The 19,059-nt window shown below is 38.7% G+C and overlaps 1 protein-coding gene across 2 annotated transcripts in view; it reads left to right on the plus strand.

Annotated features, from left to right (window-relative positions):
• Nucleotides 1-19,059, plus strand: part of Vwa8 (von Willebrand factor A domain containing 8) — a 438,392-nt gene that overhangs the window by 251,309 nt on the left and 168,024 nt on the right. For both annotated transcript variants that reach the window (XM_008854688.3, XM_017794762.2), the window contains exons 25-26: nucleotides 3,851-4,056; nucleotides 6,348-6,499. In XM_008854688.3, the coding sequence (XP_008852910.1) occupies nucleotides 3,851-4,056; nucleotides 6,348-6,499 (358 nt within the window). The remainder of the gene's footprint in view (nucleotides 1-3,850; nucleotides 4,057-6,347; nucleotides 6,500-19,059) is intronic.

A 19,059-nucleotide genomic window follows, 5' to 3' on the forward strand; every position in this document is an offset into this window, starting at 1 on the left:
TGTGATTTTCTAGGAATAGAAAACCCCTCTGTATTTTCCTTTCACAAGCTGCAGGCTTAGCTGGGTGTGACCTTGCCCTGAGGGTACTCATTCTGTTGTTGGAGTGGACATCTCTAGACCTTTCCTTAATGGCTCTAATCTCCCTATTAAAGAGATCCTCTCCTTCAGCACTTGCCTTGGCTCCACATTGATCTTCCTAGTCCTCATTTTCAATCCAAACTGTACATTCTGCATTTCTTTCTGCCCCATTTGCTCTTTTTCATTGTATATCGTAATATTCACTATTAATGACCATGCCACCAATTCTACATTAGGCTGTCTCGAAATTTCCTCTGCCGAAGAAATTAGTCCATTACTTTTCAATTTGGGTTCAGGCAAGCATATAGAGTGGTCAGAGAACAGCCAGAGTCTTCACCAAAATATCCCACTTGCTGTTTAAGTTCTTATTTCCTCCTGGAACTGCATTGTTCTCAGCACTACTTTCTTCCAGGTTCCTAGTAGAATGGCCCATTAAGCTCTGCTTAACAGCATTCAACTGCTTTTCTAGTCCAAACTTCCAAAGTCTTCCATACTCCTCCAAAACCCCACATGGTCAAGTTCTTCACTTCAACAGCCCAGCTTCTGGTACCAACTTCTGTATTGCTGCTTTCCTGTTGTTATGATAAGAAGGAAGAGTTTATTTGGTTTACAGTTTCAAAAGCATAAGAGTCCATAATGACAGGTGAAGCATGGTGGCAGAGGTGGCCAGGGCAGAAAGTCAAAGGATGACATCATCAAGCAGGCACAGGAAGCAAATAGTGACAGAAAATCCTGGAAGGCTTAAGGACTCTTAAAGCCTGTCCCTAGTGACGTGCTTCCTTCAGCAAGGCCACACCTTCAAAAGCCTCCCAAAATGGTGCTACCAACTGGGGACAAAATGTCCAAATACTTGAAGCCTGTGGGGGACATTCTTATTTAAACAACCACATGCTCCTTCAAGTGCTTTTTGGCTTCTTTTCCTATGTTAATGACCACTCTTTCTCAGCTCCTTCATCAAATCCTTCATAGAATGCTCTGGTCCTCTTATCTGTCTACAGTCATTCCCTTGATAAAATCAGACCATGCCATGCCCTGTTATAGTGTCATTTAAATACCTGTTACTGATAAGCATTTATCTCTGGCCAAATCTCTGATGAACAGCAGACTCCATCCACTGCCTATCATCAGCTCCTTAGCTTTGATCTAGTATTTTCACAATGAATTGATCTTTCTCCTCAACCCTGATTTTCCTCTTTTATATTTCTTGCCATCTGTGAGGAAATCTTACTGGCTCTCACAATATATTCAGAATTATCATCACTGTCATTATCCTCCATTCTGATCAGAGTTACCATCTTCTCTCATCTTGATTATTTATAATTACTCCCTAATAGGTTTTTTTTTTCACTATTGTCTTTTGTCCTGATCTGTGAAGGCTCTAAGATTTTACCTCACCTTTCACCTAATAAGTTAGCCTCTTACAATTACATATCAGGACTCCTGAATCAGAGACAAGGGAGGGATTATTTCTGCCAGAAATGCAGTAATCAGAAGAGCCAGATATGGTGGCACATACCAGCATTTGGGAGGTGGAATCAGGGGATAAGGAGTTCAAAGCCAGCCTGTGTTATATGAGATCCTGTCTACACACACACACACACACACACACACACACACACAAAGCAGTAGTCAGGGAATCAGCATTTGTGATGATTGCTCAAGCCCCAGGGCAACATGAAAAGAGCCAGGTAATTCCTACTCCTCTAGTGGGATTTTTTACAGAAGGATGTGAGCTAAGATGACCTAAACTTGATAATAAGCATTCCTAGCCATGTTTCAGAAAAACTGTTTTCCAAGTCTGTTGCTCTGTGACATCCTTGGAAGACCTGTGCTAGAGATCTACAGACTCATGAGTAGATGTTTTTCTCCCACTACCTTGTTTTCTGCTCTCCACAGCAGTCCACCCCACTGTTTAAAGTCCCCCTTACTCCCCATTTCCCTGTGAGTTTAAGTTCAGCTCTCAGATGCTGAGCTATAGGCGATAGTTTTCAGTGTCCTGTGTGATGTCTCCCATATCTTGTCTCTGACCTCATGCCGTACACTGCCATGGGCACTCTCCCCATCACTCATTCTATTGTAGTCCCTCTGTTCTCTTGCTTCATTCTTCCATGTGTCCAGTATGCTTGCCTTGGAGCCTTTTTGCTAGCTCCATTGACCACTTAGAATATTCTTCCAGATAGCTACATTTGCCCAGATGTTACCTTCTCAATGAAGTCCATGTAACTGACCGCTTCTGTTATCTATACCATGTCTGTGCTTTTTCTTTGAAACATACATTTTCAATATTTATCTTTATCATTTATGTCCCCGCCTCAGAATATAAACTCCATGAGAACAGGAATTTTAAAAAATTCATTGATGTATATAATGTGCCTAGGATTGTACATAGCATACATTGATGACTGAGAGGAGAGACCTAGTATCTTTTTACATTAGTGTTAAATTTCATTTTCAGAAAAAGGCAAAAGGTATTCTGTATATTTATATTTGAAAACTTTAGTCTGCTATGATGCTACCATTTTATTCAATTACTTTTGGTATACACAGGCATGCCAACATGTGCACATGTAATAGCTGTATGTTCACATGGTTTCTAAATCAAAATGAGATCTTATTCTGCTTGTCCTTTTTTCCACAATAAACATATTAATAGCATAAGTCTGTTACTCTAACTCCTTTTGGTACCTACTCTCTTAGATTATGAATCAATGGAATTGTACAAACTTATACATCAAAAATTCATCCTTCAGAGCATAAATTATTTGAGCATAAACTATTCTTAGTTGCTGAAATTACAGATGAAATATTTTTTACATTTCTTTATTTTAATTTAGGCTATATCTCTGCAGGCTTCATTTTCTAAAACTAACTTAAAGGTGTATTCTAGCAGTCTGTATAAGCTACAACTTGATTGGAGTGTGATGATTCTAATTTCCTCTTGTAGTTTAAAGAAGCATTTGGGTCAGATGGATGTATATAATTTCTGATGTTAAAAGGGCAGTCTAAGGCCAGGCATGGTGGTATATGCCCCAGCTAGCCTGGAATTCACTATGTAGACCAGGCTGGCCTTGTACTCACAGAGATCCACCTGCGTCTTCCTCCCAAGTGCTGGGACTACAAGTATGTGCCACCACACCAGACTTCATTCATAATTTTTAATTTATTATTTTTATTTTATGTGTGTGGGTGTATTGCCTGCAAGTATGTAAGTGTACCCATGTTGTGCAGTACCTGAAGAGGTCAGAAGAAGGTGTCAAATCCCTGGAACTGGAGTTAAGGATGGTTGTTAGCCACCATATGGGTGCTGGGAACCAAACCTGGATCCTCTGCAAGAGCAGCCAGTGTTCTTAATAACTGAGCCATCTCTTCAGTCCCACATGCATTTGTATTTTAAATGTATCATTGCAGGTCTGGCAAAAATAACTGCACTAACTGTTACCATTGAGTGCCTTTGGAGAGAGAGACTTTGGCAAAGACAAAGGTTTCTCCCCTTTTGTATTTTAAAATCTTCTAGGAAGCATATGTTCAAATATTATGTAACTTTTACTAGAAACGAACTCATGCAGAATAAACTCATCCAAAACAAACCGCACACCATCTACTTTTCTTCTGGTTCAGTTATTTGCTTTCCTATCTGTAGCATGCTGTTGTCAGATGGGCTTTCTGTGCTATGCCAAGCAACCACTGGTTTTTAATGACCATTGCATTTTCCCCTGCAGCATTATTGGATTGACCACTTACTGAATATGAATCTTCTCTCTCCTTCCCTTAGGCGACATTTTTAGCTGCCATGCCATTGATAACCCCAAGCCACATTCAGAACTTGAGATGCTCAAACAGTATGGACCAAATGTGTCTGAACCTATCCTTCAGAAGCTTGTGGCAGCCTTCGGAGAGCTGAGGAATTTGGCTGACCAGGGGGTTATTAACTATCCTTATTCCACCAGAGAAGTGGTCAACATTGTCAAACATTTGCAGGTACGGCACACACCTGTGCACAGATATTTAGAAGAAGCAACTGTCTTTTCCAGACTGTACAGTTCATAACTAGTGTTTCCGTTCTACAGTGACTCAGTCGGGTGGCATGATTTGAAGTGCCTGTAAGCGAAGTCCTAACTGGAAGACCAATGAACATTGTCACTTTAGTCTTTGAATTGTCTTTGGCAAGGTTCTATGCTGTAGTCATCCTAAGCAGCTAAGAAATTTGGTGGTGGGGTTGTATTTGAGGTGGAGTTGCGGGGTGGGGGGATAAGACAATGAGGAAACCTTCCTGTCCTGTTGTTTGGCTTTTTCCAACCAGCTTGTGGTTTCTGGGTAGGAAATGTTTTCATTTTTGAAACAAATGACATGAAGATACAACACAGAGCAAGAATTAATTGATCATACACCTATAACAAAATAGAGTAAGTGGGCCCAACATGGTGGTGCACACCTTTAATCCCAGCACTTGGGAGGCAGAGGCAAGCAGATCTTTGGGAGTTCAAGGCCAGCTTAGTCTATGCTGTAGCCCTGTAGGGAGACCCTGTCTCTAAAAGACCAAAATTAAATAAATTAATAATAATAATAATAATAATAATAATAGAGTAAATGGGCAGGATAATGAAATTCTTGTCACCCATGTACAGTGTCTGGTCCACTTGGCAAGGAGAACAAAAATTCATGTAAACTCTACTTATATAACAAATAATGGTCTCCAGGTTAAAGCCACATCCTTATGATTATTAAGTTCTCTCCCATGCCTAACCCTTCAGGAAAACCTTTAAAAAACAAAAACAGAAACAGAATGCTGAGGCATAAAAGAGGGAAATGTTTATTAAAGGCACAAAGTTTTAGTTACACACAAAAAGTAGGTTTTTGAGATCTATTACACAGTACGATGACTATAGAGCAGCTAATAATAATAGAATGTATATTTCAAAGTTGCTAAGACAGTAGATTTTAAATGATTATTTTACTGAAAAAGGATGCAAAGTGATGAAAGTGTTAGTCCACTTGGCTTAATAATACCATACTGTAGCCATGGAAATAGCACGTTCTGTCCTACAAATCCACAAAACTCTGCTCTATCTATATCTATGGGAAGAAGAGGAGAAAGCTTCTTTCTTCCTATGAAACCATGAGGCCAGCGCCCAGCTTGGTGGCAACAGCTGAAGAACATGCAGACAGAGCTGGTGGAGGGTGCCAGCACTGCCTCCTGGATCTTCTTTCCTCACCTGTACTCCTCCGGACAGCCTCGTGTAGCAACTCCACCCTCTAGTTCCTGTGTATCTGATGCACTTCCTTTCTATCTTATTTTTGCACTTACTCATAGACTGAGTTTTCTATAGGTATCTGTGTTGATATTCAACACTTTCTTTTACTTACCTGATATTTTTAAATTGATCAATCTGGTATTCTCTTCTTTTTAAATGACTTTTATTTAGAGTACAGAATAATGGCTTCATTAGAAGATTTTCATACATGCATATCATTGTACCTTGTCCTTATTCACCCTCTACTCTCATCCCCCATCATCCTTCCTGCCCTCTTTCTGATCCCCTTCTTCCCCCTAAACGGCCCTCTTTCTGCTTTCTTACCATATATATGTCTATACAGTTAAAATTAGGTTGTGCATATAAGAGAACATGTGATATTTTGTCTTTCCCTCCCTAGTACTGCCTTTTATGCGCCTCCTCCTCCTTGAAAATGTCCCCCATCTACTTTCATGTCCTGTGTGTATTGGTGTGTTTCCTAAGTTTCATGTGTTTAATATGTGTGTTCTGCATATGGGTGAAAACTTGAAATATTGGTCTCTCTAATTCTGACTTATTTCACATCATCTGGTAATCTCCAATTCCATTTGTGTTCATGCCAGTGCCATAATCTCATTCTTCTTTATGGCTGCATAAAAACCCATTCTGTGTGTATATACCACATTTTTTATACATTCATCTGTCAGTGGGCTTCTAGGTCTGTTCCATTTCTTGACTGTTGTGAACAGCAACAAGCAGGGGGTTTTAGAAGGAGCAGCAGTGTCTGAACACTGCCCCGAGATCTGAAGGAAGCACTGCTTCTCCCCAACATGCTCTGTATTTTAAAATAAGTTCTATTAGCCACTGCTAAATAGAAAAGTGCATGTATTCTGGCCCTCTGGTTATCTTATGGGGCTAATGCATTTCTCGTAAAGTTCATTACATGTTCATTGTTCATTATTGCTCTATCAGTTTTCTAAATTTTTATGTTGTATACTTTATCTCAGATGTAATAAGGAATTCTTTTTTTCCATTCAGAAATTTCCCACCGAAGGTCTCTCCAATGTGGTTCGGAATGTGTTTGACTTTGATTCATACAACAACGACATGAGAGAGATTTTGATCAATACTTTACATAAATATGGGATACCTATTGGAGCAAAACCCACCAATGTGCACCTGGCAAAGGAGTAAGGAATCCACTGTTGATAAATGTCTTGAGCCTTAGTCTTCTGACTTTAAATATCAGTAGTTCCTAATCTGCTATAGACACTACTAAACTGAGCTGGTATGGAAATCCATTCCATTAGTAAAGCTCTTCAAATCTATTTGCTGGCTGGTTTCAGTTAAGTAGCATTATTTATAGTCCTGTAAATTGAGAATTTCAATTATTTTGAATATCCCACAAGTAGATGTAATACACTCAAATAAAGGGAAATATTTGTTTCTTTAACAGTCTCTGTCCTTTTGTTGAATTACTATCGGTCTCCTTATTTCATAATCCAGTGCCAAATCAGTGTACAGATGTGAAAACCACATAGAGGATAATGTTCATTGTACTAAGATGTTCTAATTTTTGACACCATATAGCTTTCTTCATGATAGGCTTCTAAACTCACACTAAGGTGGATCTAGGGGAACTTACTTCAGCTTCACAAATGAAAGAGATAGTGAGACCAGTCAGATATGTTTCACATGGACTAGTCACCTGCCATGTATAAGCACAAGCCAAATATGCTGCTAACCAGAAGGTAGTTGACAGAGTTTATTCACTGGAAAATGATTTTTTTAAATGGGCAGCTTATTGGCAGTGAATCTTATGCCATTTTTGTCTACCAAATATAGTCAGTTGTCATAGATTCACAAGAAATGATTATATTCATAATGCAAATTACTAGACTTTATTCTCTAAAAGGAGGCACTATTTAGAATAAAGTTGCTAAATGTAAATCAGTGATTAATATAGCAATGTGTATTTTTTCCTAAGTGTGTATAGATCATCTTTTTTGAAGTCCTTATAAAAACATCATAAATAGATGCCATTACAAATAAGTTATTAATGTTTCAAGAATTTCTCAAAGAGAAACAAGTATTTCCCTTTTATGGTAGAAGCACAAGATGGAGTTGTGCTGGAAATTATTAGTGTACTGGTATGTATTATTAATGAGTTCATTTTCTTTTCAGGAAGAATGAGTGGGCATCAGTTGCTAATGCATACATTTTTTTCTGTATGATACTATATTAGTGATTAGTTAGCAATTTTTATGGGAATTTGGAACCTAAGTAATTTAATGGGTATAGCATATCTTCTATATTAACAAATTTTAAAAAGTGTCTTTAATATACAAACTTCCATTACTGATTTTTTTTACTTGCTTTTTATAAACTATATCTTTATTTTCATTTGGAAACGAAGCGGTATTTTCACTGTTAACACATGTATATAAGTAGAATTGAAGTGTTTTAAAAAGTAGGCTTATGATTTAAAAATAACTTTTTAGTATTCTTGCACAGCTTTAAAAATTAAAACATTAGGAGGTTCAATTATAAGATAGTTGTTGGCACTTTCTTTTTTAACTTTTTTTATTGAATTTTTGTGTATTTCATACAGAAAATCGTCTTGATAATCCCTTTCTCCTTCTTCCCCTTTGGCATGCTTCCATAGCCCCCCCCCAACTAGAGTTCATACATTATGTCATTTGTATTAAGGCCTATTATGTAAAGTTAGTGTCCCAAGCTGTCCCTCAGCGCAAATCCATCCACCAATGTTTAATCAGCTTATCTAGAGTCTCTCCCTTCAAGAACAGTTCTTTGTCACCCAGCCATAATCAGCTGCCAATAATTCTTCAACTAAGATTGGGGCTTGCTGTTCGTTTCCACAGTTCTGTGCTGGGTTTCTGTCTGCCTAAGTTTGCAGACACACTTTGCAGATTCTTATTCTCTGCATTTTGGCCATTTGTGCCTTTTGTGTTTCTGACCCTCTATTGCATGAGGGAACTTCATTGATGAGAATTGAAAGATGCATTAGTGTTCTGTTCATCCCTTGTTCTGTGTTCCCTCAGTCTTAGGTGTAGAGGTTGAATCCTAGATGTGCCACTTAGGCTTGGGCAATTCACAGAGAATCTCTGTGTGTGACCAATTGTAGAACTCTGTAATTATCTCTGTCGAAAAAGAAGCTACTTTGATGGGTGGTGACTGGAATACTTGTCTATAAATTTAAGGATCCATATTTTGCACAAATAGTAAGAAATAACATTTGTCTAGGGATATGAGAGTCTTGGGGGTTTTCTCTAAGATCTATGTCCTCTCCAGCTATGTGTATTTGGCTAGGTTTACAGTACCAGACATGAGTTTCCTCCCATTCACTGGGCTTTAAGTCCAATTAGGTAACTGTTGATTATCCCCAAGATAGAAGCACCACTACTGTGCCAGTGTCCTTTGCTGTGCTGGTCATTGATGTGGTTTTTAGGCCTTGAAGCTAGAGTTGGGCCATTGATTGATGTTCTCCCTTACCAGCTTTCTTAGTGCTCTCCAAAGCTATGAGAGCTAGCCGTCAGGAGAGGTGGCTTCCAGGTCGGTTCCAGCTCCGTTACTCCAAATCCTATGCCAAAGCATGTCCTGTCTTCAGCAATAGGGTCTCACCATCAAATTCTTGGAGGCAATCAAGGACTGTGGTAATAGCCTGTGTAATTTCGGGAGTCTCTTGGAATACCCTGGCCAACAATTCAAAGGAAGGCTTCTCCTGTCTGGCACTGTTTCTTGTTATATAGTCTTCAGCTATAATCATGGACTTATGGAGGGATATTGTATGTGTAATTTTTCAGTAGGTTTTTGAAATAATATGATTCCCTCTGGTATTTTATACTAGCTAGGCACTATTTATCTCTCCTCTTTCTCTACCTGTCTTGTCTTCCCCCCACTCTTCTCATTTAAAGTGTCCCCCTTTTCCCCATTTCTCCCTTGATAATTTTTGTATGCTATGGTCCCGTCTCTTTTGAACTCCTTCTTCCCCTTTATTCCCATAGTTCTTTGTATAGCCCTCCTTCTCCCACTGCCCCTTAACTACCCCCTTTTTACACATTTCTCCCTTAGTAGCTCTGGTCTCCTACTATTCTCTCCTGAATTCTTTCTTTTCCTTTACCTCCCTGGATTCCTTCCATTTTCCTGCTTCCTGCAGTTACATCAGGATATGTACTCACTTATAAGGATTTGGTGCTAGGATCCATAAGTGAGGGAGAATATATTGTCTGTGTTGCTTCACTTAGTATAACAGTTTCTAGTTCCATCCATTTACTTGCAAATTTCATGACTTTGTCTTTCTTTACCAATGAGTAGAACTCCTTTGTGTAAATGTCCCACATTTTCTTTAACCATGCTTCAGTAGAGGGGCCCTTAGGTTGCTTCCATCTCTTAGCTATTGTGAAAAGAGCAGCAACAAACATGGTTAGACAAGTGTCTCTGCAATAGGATGAGTCCTTTGGGTATATGCCAAGGAGTAGTATAACCAGGTCATAATGTAGGTTCATTTTTGGTTTTTTAAGAGTTCTCCACACTGCTTTCCATAGGGGTTGCACAAGTTTGCAATCCCACCAGCAGTGAATGAGCATTCCACATCCTCACCAGAGTATGGTATCATTTGTGCTCCTGACATCAGCCAGTCTGATTGGAGTAAGATGATACCTTAAGGTGGTTTAAATTTGCATTTCCCTAATTACTATGTTGAACACTTTTTGATATGTTTCTTAGCCATTTTTATTTCTTCCTTTGCTAACTCTCTGTTTAGATCTTTAGCTCATCTTTTATTTGGGTCATTTGTTTTCTTCATTCTTTATATTTTGAGTTTTTACATATTCTGGCTGTTAAACCTCTGTCAGTTGTGTCACTGGTGAATATTTTTCCCCACTCTGTGGTTTTTCTCTTTACTTTCTTGATTCTTTCACTGTACAGAAGCTTTTTAGTTTAACAACGTCCCACTTATTGATTGTTGACCTTAATTCCTGAGCAACTGGTGTCCAATTCAGAAGTCCTTTCCTACATCTATATATTGTAGGTTACTGCCAATGTTTTCTTCTAATAGTTTCAGAGTTTCCAGCTTCACATTAAGGTCTTTGATCCATTTGGAGTTGACTTTTGTGCAAGGTGAACGATAAGGATCTAGTTTCATTCTTCTATAGGTGGAGGTCCAGTTTTGCCAGCACCATTTGTTGAAGATGCTGCCTTTCCTCCATTGTGTGTTCTTGACACCTTTGTCAAATATCAGGTGGCTGAAATTGTGTTTACTCGGGTTTGGGTCTTCAATTATGTTCCATTGATCTAAGAGTCTATTTCTGTGCCAGTACCATGCTGGTTTTATGACTATAGCTCTGCAGTATATGTTGAGATCTGGCATAGTAATCCTCCCAGCACTGCTCTTTGTGCTCAGGGTTGCTTTGGTTATCCAGGTCTTTTGTGCTTCCATATGAATTTAAGAATGGCTTTTTCTAATTCTGTGTAGTAGGTCATGGGGATTTTTATTGAGATTCCATTGAATATATATATTGCTTTGGTAGGATGGCCATTTTCACAATATTAATTCTTCCAATCCATGAGCATGGGAGATCCTTTCATCTTCTGACGTCTTCCTCAATCTCTTTCTTTAAAGACTTAAATTTTTCATTGTAGAGATCTTTGATGCCTTTTGTCAGATTTATTCTGATGTTTTTTTGAGGCTATTGTGAACAGAAGGGTTTCCCTGTACTCATTCTCTGATTGCTTGTTATTGGTATATAGAAAGGTTACTGATTTTCGTAGATTAATTTTGTGACATGCCATTTTACTGAAAGTGTTGATCAGTTCTAGGAGTGTTCTAGTGGAATTTTTGGGATCTCTTACATATAGTATCATATCATCTGCAAAAAGGGATAATTTGACCTCTTCTTTTCCAATTAGTACTCCTTTAACTTCCTTCTCTTGTCTTATTGCTCTGGCAAGACTTTCAAGCAATATATTGAAAAGGAATAGAAATAGTGGACATCCTTGTCTGGTTCCTGATTTTAATGGCACTGCTTCCAGTTTTTTTTCCATTTAGAATGGTGTTGGCTGTGGGTTTGTTGTATATAGCTTTAGTTATGTTGACGTATGTTCACTCCAGTCCTGTTCCCTTTAGAACTACACACACACACACACACACACACACACACACACACGCACACACACACATGCACACATACACATGCACACATACACACACACATATATTTTTTAATTTTATGTGTATGGGTAAGTGCACCCATGTCATGTAGTGCCCATGCAGGACAGAAGAGGCTATAGGATCCCCTGGAACTAGAGTTACAGACAGTTGTTAGCTGCCATGTGGATGCTGGGATTTGAACCCGGGTCTTCTGCAAGAATAACCAGTGTTCTTAACCACTGAGCTGTCTCTCTAGCTTCCCCCCTCCCCACCTTTAGAACTTTTATGATGAATGCGTGCTGAATTTTGTTGAAGCCCTTTTCTGCATCTATTGAGATGATTATGTGGCATTTGTCTTTGAGTCCATTTATATGATTTATGATGTTTATTGACTTGCATATATTGAACCATCCCTGCATCTCTGGAATATAGCCTACTTGATCATTGTGAATGGTCTTTTTGATGTATGTTTGTATAAGGTTTGCAAGTGTTTTGTTGAGAATTTTTGCATCTATGTTCATTAAAGATATGGGTCTATAGTTTTCTTTTTTGGTTGTGTCTTTACCTGGTTTTGGTATTAGAGTGATGCTGGCTTCATAGAAGGAATTTGGGATATAGAAACCTCTTTTTCTATCTTTTTGAATAATTTAAGTAGTATTGTTGGAGGTCTTCTTTAAGTGTCTGGTAGAGCTTTGTAAATTTTTGCATCTATGTTCATTAAAGATATGGGTCTATAGTTTTCTTTTTTGGTTGTGTCTTTACCTGGTTTTGGTATTAGAGTGATGCTGGCTTCATAGAAGGAATTTGGGAGATAGAAACCTCTGTTTCTATCTTTTTGAATAATTTAAGTAGTATTGTTGGAGGTCTTCTTTAAATGTCTGGTAAAGCTTTGTAAATCCATCTGGTCCTGGGCGTTTTTCAGTTGGGATGTTTTGTATTACTGTTTTGATTTCCTTCTACGCTATAGGTCTGTTTAAACTGTTGATCTCTTCTTGGATTAATTCTGGTGGTTCCCATGATGTTAGGTATCCATTCATTTAAGGTTTTCAAATTGAATAGAGTATAGGTTTTTAAAGTATTCCCTTTAATGTTCTGGATCTTTTGTTGTCTGTTGTGATGTTTCCCACATCATCTCTGATATTGGTAATTTGGAGTTGTTCCTTCTTTCTTTTGGTTAACTGGACTAAGGGTCTATCTATCTTGTTTAGTTTTTCAAAGAACCAGCTCTTAGATTTTATTGATTCATTTTATTGTTTTCTTTGTTTCTTTTTCATTAATTTCTGCTCTGATTTTTGTTATTTCTTCTCATCTGCTGGGTTTGTGTTTCATTTGTTCTTTCCTTTTGAGATTCTTGAGTTGCAATGTTAAGTCATTTATTTGTGCCCTTTCTAATTTTTTAATCTAGATACTTAGAGCTATAGACTTCCCTCTTAGGATTGCTTTTAAAGTGTCCTAGAGGTTTCATTGTGTTTTATTGTCCTTTTCATTGAATTCCAGAAATTCTTTTATTTCCTCTTAATTTCTTCTTTGTCCTACTCATCATTCAGGAGTGTGTTGTTTAATCATCATGAGTTTGGGTAGTTACTAGGGCTTCTGGTGTTGATTTTAAGCTTTATTGCATTATGGTCAGATAGAATGCATGGAATTATTTCAATTTTTTTGTATTTGTTGAGATTTTTTTTGTGCCCCAATATGTGGTCAATTTTTAAGAAATTCCATGGGGTGCTGAATAGAAAGTGTATTCTTTGGTGCTTGGGTGGAATATTCAGTAGATGTCGGTTAAGTCCATTTGCTGTGTGGTATCATTTAATTCAGATGTCTCTCTGTTTGTTCTTTATCTGGTTGACCTGTCTAATGGAGACAGTGGGGTATTGATGTCCCCTACTATTACTGAGTTGGGGTTAATCTGTGTCTTAAAGTCCTGTAGTATTGTTTTTATGAACAATATAAAAAGGGTGCGCCTGAGTTTGGTGCCTATATGTTCATGATTGTAATATCTTCTTGGTTGATTTTTCTGTTGATCAGAATGGAGTGACCCTCTTTATCTTTTCTGATTAATTTTAGTTTAAAGTCTATTTTGTCAGATATTAGAATTGCAGCTCCTGCTTGTTTCTTAGTGCCATTTGCTTGAAATATTCTTTTCCATCCTTTCACCATAAAGTAATGCCTGTTTTTGAAGGTGAGATGGGCTTCTTGCAGAAAGCAAAAGGATGGATTTTGTTTCTTAATCCATTCAACTATCCTGTGTCTTTTGACTGGGGTGTTCAGTCCATTGATATTTAAAGTTATTATTGAAGCATGTGTATTTGTTGCCATCATTTTGAATACTGTTTGCATTCATTGTCTAATTTTGTATTTCCACAATTGTATCTTCATTTAGTTTCTTTCTGTTGCCCCTTGGATATGGTTGTTCCTTTCTTCACTTTTTGTATTGCTTCAAATATTCTTTGAAGGGCTGGTTTTGTGGACATGTATTCTTGCATCCTATTTGTGTCATGGAAGATTTTTCTTTCTGTTTAATATATAATAGACATTTGGCTGGGTAAAGTATTCTGGGTTGGCCTCTATGGCCATTTAGAACTGGGAATACTTTGGTCCAGGGTCGGCTGGTTTTCATAGTTTGCATCAATAAGTCAGCTGTAATTCTGATGAGTTTTCCTTTCTATGTGACTTGTTTTTCTTTTGCAGCTGTTAGTATTCTTTGTTCTGTACACTTAGTGTTTTTAATATGATATGCCATGGGGAATTTCTTTTCTAGTCCTGTCTATTTGGTGTTCTATGTACTTCTTGTATTTGTATAGGGATGCCTTTTCTTAATTTTCAGAAATTCTCTTCTACAATCTTGTTTAAGAACTGGTTAATACCATTAACCTGAGATTCTTCTCCTTCCTCTATGCCTATGATACGTCCTGGTGTCTGATATCTCCTGCATATTCCATTCCTGTTGTTTTTTAAATTTTTTATAATCTTTGCTTGAGCGGTCCAATTCTTCAACTTTATCCTCCAGTGTTGATATTCTGTTTTCCATTTCATTCATTCTAGTGGTGAGGCTTTCCCCTGTTGCTTCATGTTAGCTTATTGAATTTTGCACTTCCTTCTCCATTTCAGCCTGAGTTTTCTTCAATATTTCTATCTCATTTGTGAATTTAGTCAGAAATTTATCCCTGTCTTCTTTTAGTTCTTTGATTTGTTTGTGTGTTCTTTAAATTCTTTGAATTCCTTGATCATTGTTCTTTTAAATTCTATATCCTGGGTTATCTCTAGGAGGTTCTCCTTGTAAAACTCTTCTACAGGACTGGTGGAGTTTGTTAGGAACATGCTGTTTTTGGTTTTCCACATTATTATTTTTCCATTGTGATTTTCACATATAGATTTCTTTTATTATTTGTGATTCTGATATGAAACTCAAGCCTTCTTTTTTGTTGAGTTGAAGTTTGCTTCTGTTTGTATTACTGGTGTGTCTTGGTTGTTTTTTTTATGTTTTATTATTTTTATTTTATATGTATGAGTGTATTGCCTGCATGGATGTGAGTGCACCCATGTCATGCAGTGCTACAGAGGTCAGAAGAGGGTGTCAGATTCCCCTGGAATTGGAGTTAAGGACAGTTCGTAGCCCCCATGTGGGTGCAAGAGCAGTCAGTGCTCTTAACCACTGAGCTATCTCTCCAGCCCCCTTGGTTGTTTTTTTATTGGGTATGTAAAGCTGGTTGTTCTAGGTTTCAGGTTTTATCAGAGTTTTTTTTGGAGGGAACTGATGGCTTCAGATTAGCTACTCAGGAGCTCCCACAGAGGCCCAAGTAAGGCTCCAGTCAGCTACACTCAGGCTTATTTCTAAAGTGTGGACCTTTGCTTGCAGGCACTCACAGTACAATTTGTGAAGTTCATGGAGGGGAAACCTGATTTTAGCATTCTCAGGCAGTCTGCTAATGCCTCAGCCCCTACTATTGAGGAGAGAGGTCTAACCCTGGCAAAGTCGGAGGGGCCTCACATGTTCACTATTAGGGTATTGGGCATGGCTCGATTTGGAGAGGCTCACCACCACGTGGAGGCCAGATCCAGGTATTCTCAGGCAGTCTTCTGAGGTCTCAGCCCCTACTGTAGCACAGAGAGAAGGCCGGATCCAGACACTCTCAGACTGCCTGCTGCAGTCTTAGCCCCTATACCAGGCAGAGGCCAGATCCAGGAGCTCTCAGGCAGTCTGCTAATGTCTTAGCCTCTTCCCTGCTGGTAGGGCAGAGGGGTCTAGCCCTGGCGAAGTGGGAGGTGCCTCATATGGTCCCAGTTAGGGGGTTGGGCATGGTGCAATTTAGGGAAGCTCACCACCATGTGGAGGCCAGTTCCAGGCACTCTCAGGCAGTTTGCTGAGGTCTCAGCCCCTACACCAGGTGGAAGCCAGATTCAGGCATGCTCAGGCCTTTTGCTAAGGTCTCAGCCCCTCCTCTACTGTAGGGCAGAGGGGTCTACTCCTGGTGATGTGGAAGGGTCTCTCATAATTCCAGTTAGGGGGTTAAGGCATGGTATGATTTTTGGAAGCTCACCACCAGACAAGAGTCTAGATCCAGGCACTCTCAGATGGTCTGCTGAGGTCTCCTTTTTTTGTTTTTGTTTTTGTTTTTGTTTTTGTTTTTGTTTTTGTTACAAGAGATACCTGTAGCCCCAGCTGGCCTGGAACTCACTATATAGTGGCACTTTCTTTCTTTTTTTTTTTTCTTTTTTCTTTTTTTTTAAATTACTTTTATTTTATTGATTTGTGTGTGTGTGTGTGTGTGTGTGTGTGTGTGTGTATTTCATACAGAACATCCCAATCAATCTTAATCATCTTTATACCCCCATCCCAAATGGCACCCTCCCATAGCTGCCCCCCATTGGAGCCCATATACTCTGTCATCCATGTTGCTGCCCACTGTGTTGTCAGTGCCCGCAGCCATTCCCCGGATAAAGTGCATCCGCTGAGTCTAGTCAGCCTATTTAGAGTCCCTTGTTTTAAGAAGATCAACTCTTCTTCATCTAATAGCAATCAGGTGCCAACATTCCTTTAGATAAGAATGCTGTTCATTTTCCCAATTCTATGCTGGGTTACTCTCTGCCTGAGTTTGCATGGGACTTGTATATGCTGACACCTATGCCATAAAATCATATAAGCAGGTTTCCAGGAGCTTGTAGGACTCTGTTTCCATATGGTCATGCCCATCCTCCCTGGCTTTTACAATCTCTCCGCTCCCTCTTCCATGATGATCACTGAGCCTTGGGTGTATGAAGTTTAATAAAGGGGCCCTGTCGAAGGACTGTTATTTAGGAGACTCTTGATCTCTACACTTTGGCCATTTGTGACCTTTTGTGTTCCTGGCCCTGCACTGCATGAGGAAGCTTCATTGTTGAGAACTAATTCCTTAGTGTCCTCTTCTTTATCCCTGTTCTATGTTCCATGAGCCTTAAGTGTAGAGGTTGCATTGCAGATGTGTCCCTTAGGCCTGGGAAAATTCATAGACAATGTCTGTGTATGACCAGTTGTGGTACTTGGTAATATAATAGTCTCTGACTGCTGCAAAGTGAGCTTCTTTGATGTGGTGACTGTGATATTTGTCTGTAAATATAAGGATACATATTTTGCACATAGTAAGAAATCACATTAGTCTAGCGATGTGAGAGTTTTGGGGTTTTCTCTAAGATCTATGACCACTCCAGTCACATGTTTTAGGTTATGTTACAGTTACCACACTTGAGTTTCCTCCCTTTGAGTGAGCTTTTAGTCAAATTAGGTAGCTCTTGATTGCCCTCAAGACAAAAGTGCCACCACTACTGCAGCAGTGGAGTATGCTGTGCTGGCTGTTGGTGTGGTTATTTGGTCTTGAAGCTGGTGCTGGATCATCTGTAGATGTTTTCCCTTGGCACTTTCATAGCATTCTCCAAAGCTATGAGAGCTCACCTTTAGGGGCAATGGCTTCCAGGCCAGTTGCAGCTCTACTTCTCCAAATCCTGTGTCTGACATATGTTTTATCTTTAGCAATAGGGTCTTACCTTCAAGTTCTGGGAGGCCATCAAGGGCTGTGGCAATAGCCTGAGTAATTTTGGGAGTCTACTGGACCACCTTGGAGTTGTTGTCACTTTCTAAAGAAGACATATAACTGCTTAAACTTATTGTCATCCTCAGTTGTAAACTGAGAAATTCTTGCCATTTCATGTTACTGTTTGCCAAGGCAAGTTAATTCCAGCTGGAGTACTCACTTATGAGTGAAAGTCTAGAAACAAGGTGGTTGAACTCATACTTGAGATTGGGTTGGAAACAATGAGTTGTCCACCCACTATATATTGCTAAAAATAAACTTTCAGCAGATGTGAAGGGTAAGTGAATTTTCCTTGGGGTAGAGATAATTGTAGACTATAATTTGCACAGTCATTAGAAGCACTTTTTTTTTTTTTTTTTTTTTTGGCCTTTTTGTGACAGGGTCTCCTTGTAGCCCCAGCAGTCCTGGAACTCACTATGTAGACCAGGCTGGCCTTGAACTCACAGAGATCCTCCTGCCTCTGCCTCCCTAGTGCTGGGATTAAAGAGCAGCCTGATTTAAATAGTGAGTTCTAGGCCAGCTGGGGCTACAGGGAGACCCTGTCTCAAAGAAGATCAATAATAATAATAATAGTAATCTCAAGAGATAGTAATACAAATGAAATGAAAACTTTTTTTTTTTTTTTTGGTCTTTTTGAGACAGGGTCTCCCTGTAACCTCAGCTGTCCTGGAAATCACTGGCCTTGAATTCAGAGATCCACCTGCCTCTGCCTCCCTAGTGCTGGGACTAAAGGCATGCACCACCACGCCCAGCCCCGAAGCACTTTTTTCATCTGTAAATTCTGGTGACTTCAGCAACTCAAAAGTAGTGATGCTTTATTCTCCTCCAAATTATTAGCCTTATACTGAGAGAAGACAGAATAAGATAAACAAGATAATGACTTGGAAATTCAGCAGTCTGTCATATATTCAAACTGCATACCTGGGTGGAACTGGGAAAACATGAACAGAGCCCTGCCCTCACAGTGCCACTTCAGTCATTTGAATTTGGAAAAGTTATTTAGCCAAATGGGATCTCTGATGGTAAAAATGAGAACATTTATTATAGATAGCACAATAATAGAATTTAATGTCCAAATCAATGCGTTTTTTAAAATTATTTATTTAATAACCACATACTTAGAAGAAGCATTTCATTACAACAGCATTGACATATTCAGTATTCAATAACAATTTCCTGAGCTAAGATGCATCTCTTTCAAAATTGGCTGTAAATTTTTAGGTTTTCAGTTGAATTATTACAGTTACACAATATTGTACTAAGTATAAACCCTATAAGACATAAAATTAAATGAGGTGTTAACCTTTAAAATAAAACTCCATTTCATTATGAAAATACACAGTTTCATGCAGAAAAATTCATTTTTAATGCCATTGACATTAAGATGTTTGCACATGCATTTCTAATCTCTATATATCTGATTATTACTAGTCACAATCGGTTACTTTCTGAGATACTTGGCACCTGAGCATGGATATAAAGTCATCAGGTAGATTTCAATGGTAATGTTTTTCAC

Source organism: Nannospalax galili, unplaced genomic scaffold (assembly GCF_000622305.1).
Source record: "Nannospalax galili isolate Female #2095 unplaced genomic scaffold, S.galili_v1.0 scaffold386, whole genome shotgun sequence".
Lineage (NCBI taxonomy): Eukaryota > Metazoa > Chordata > Mammalia > Rodentia > Spalacidae > Nannospalax > Nannospalax galili.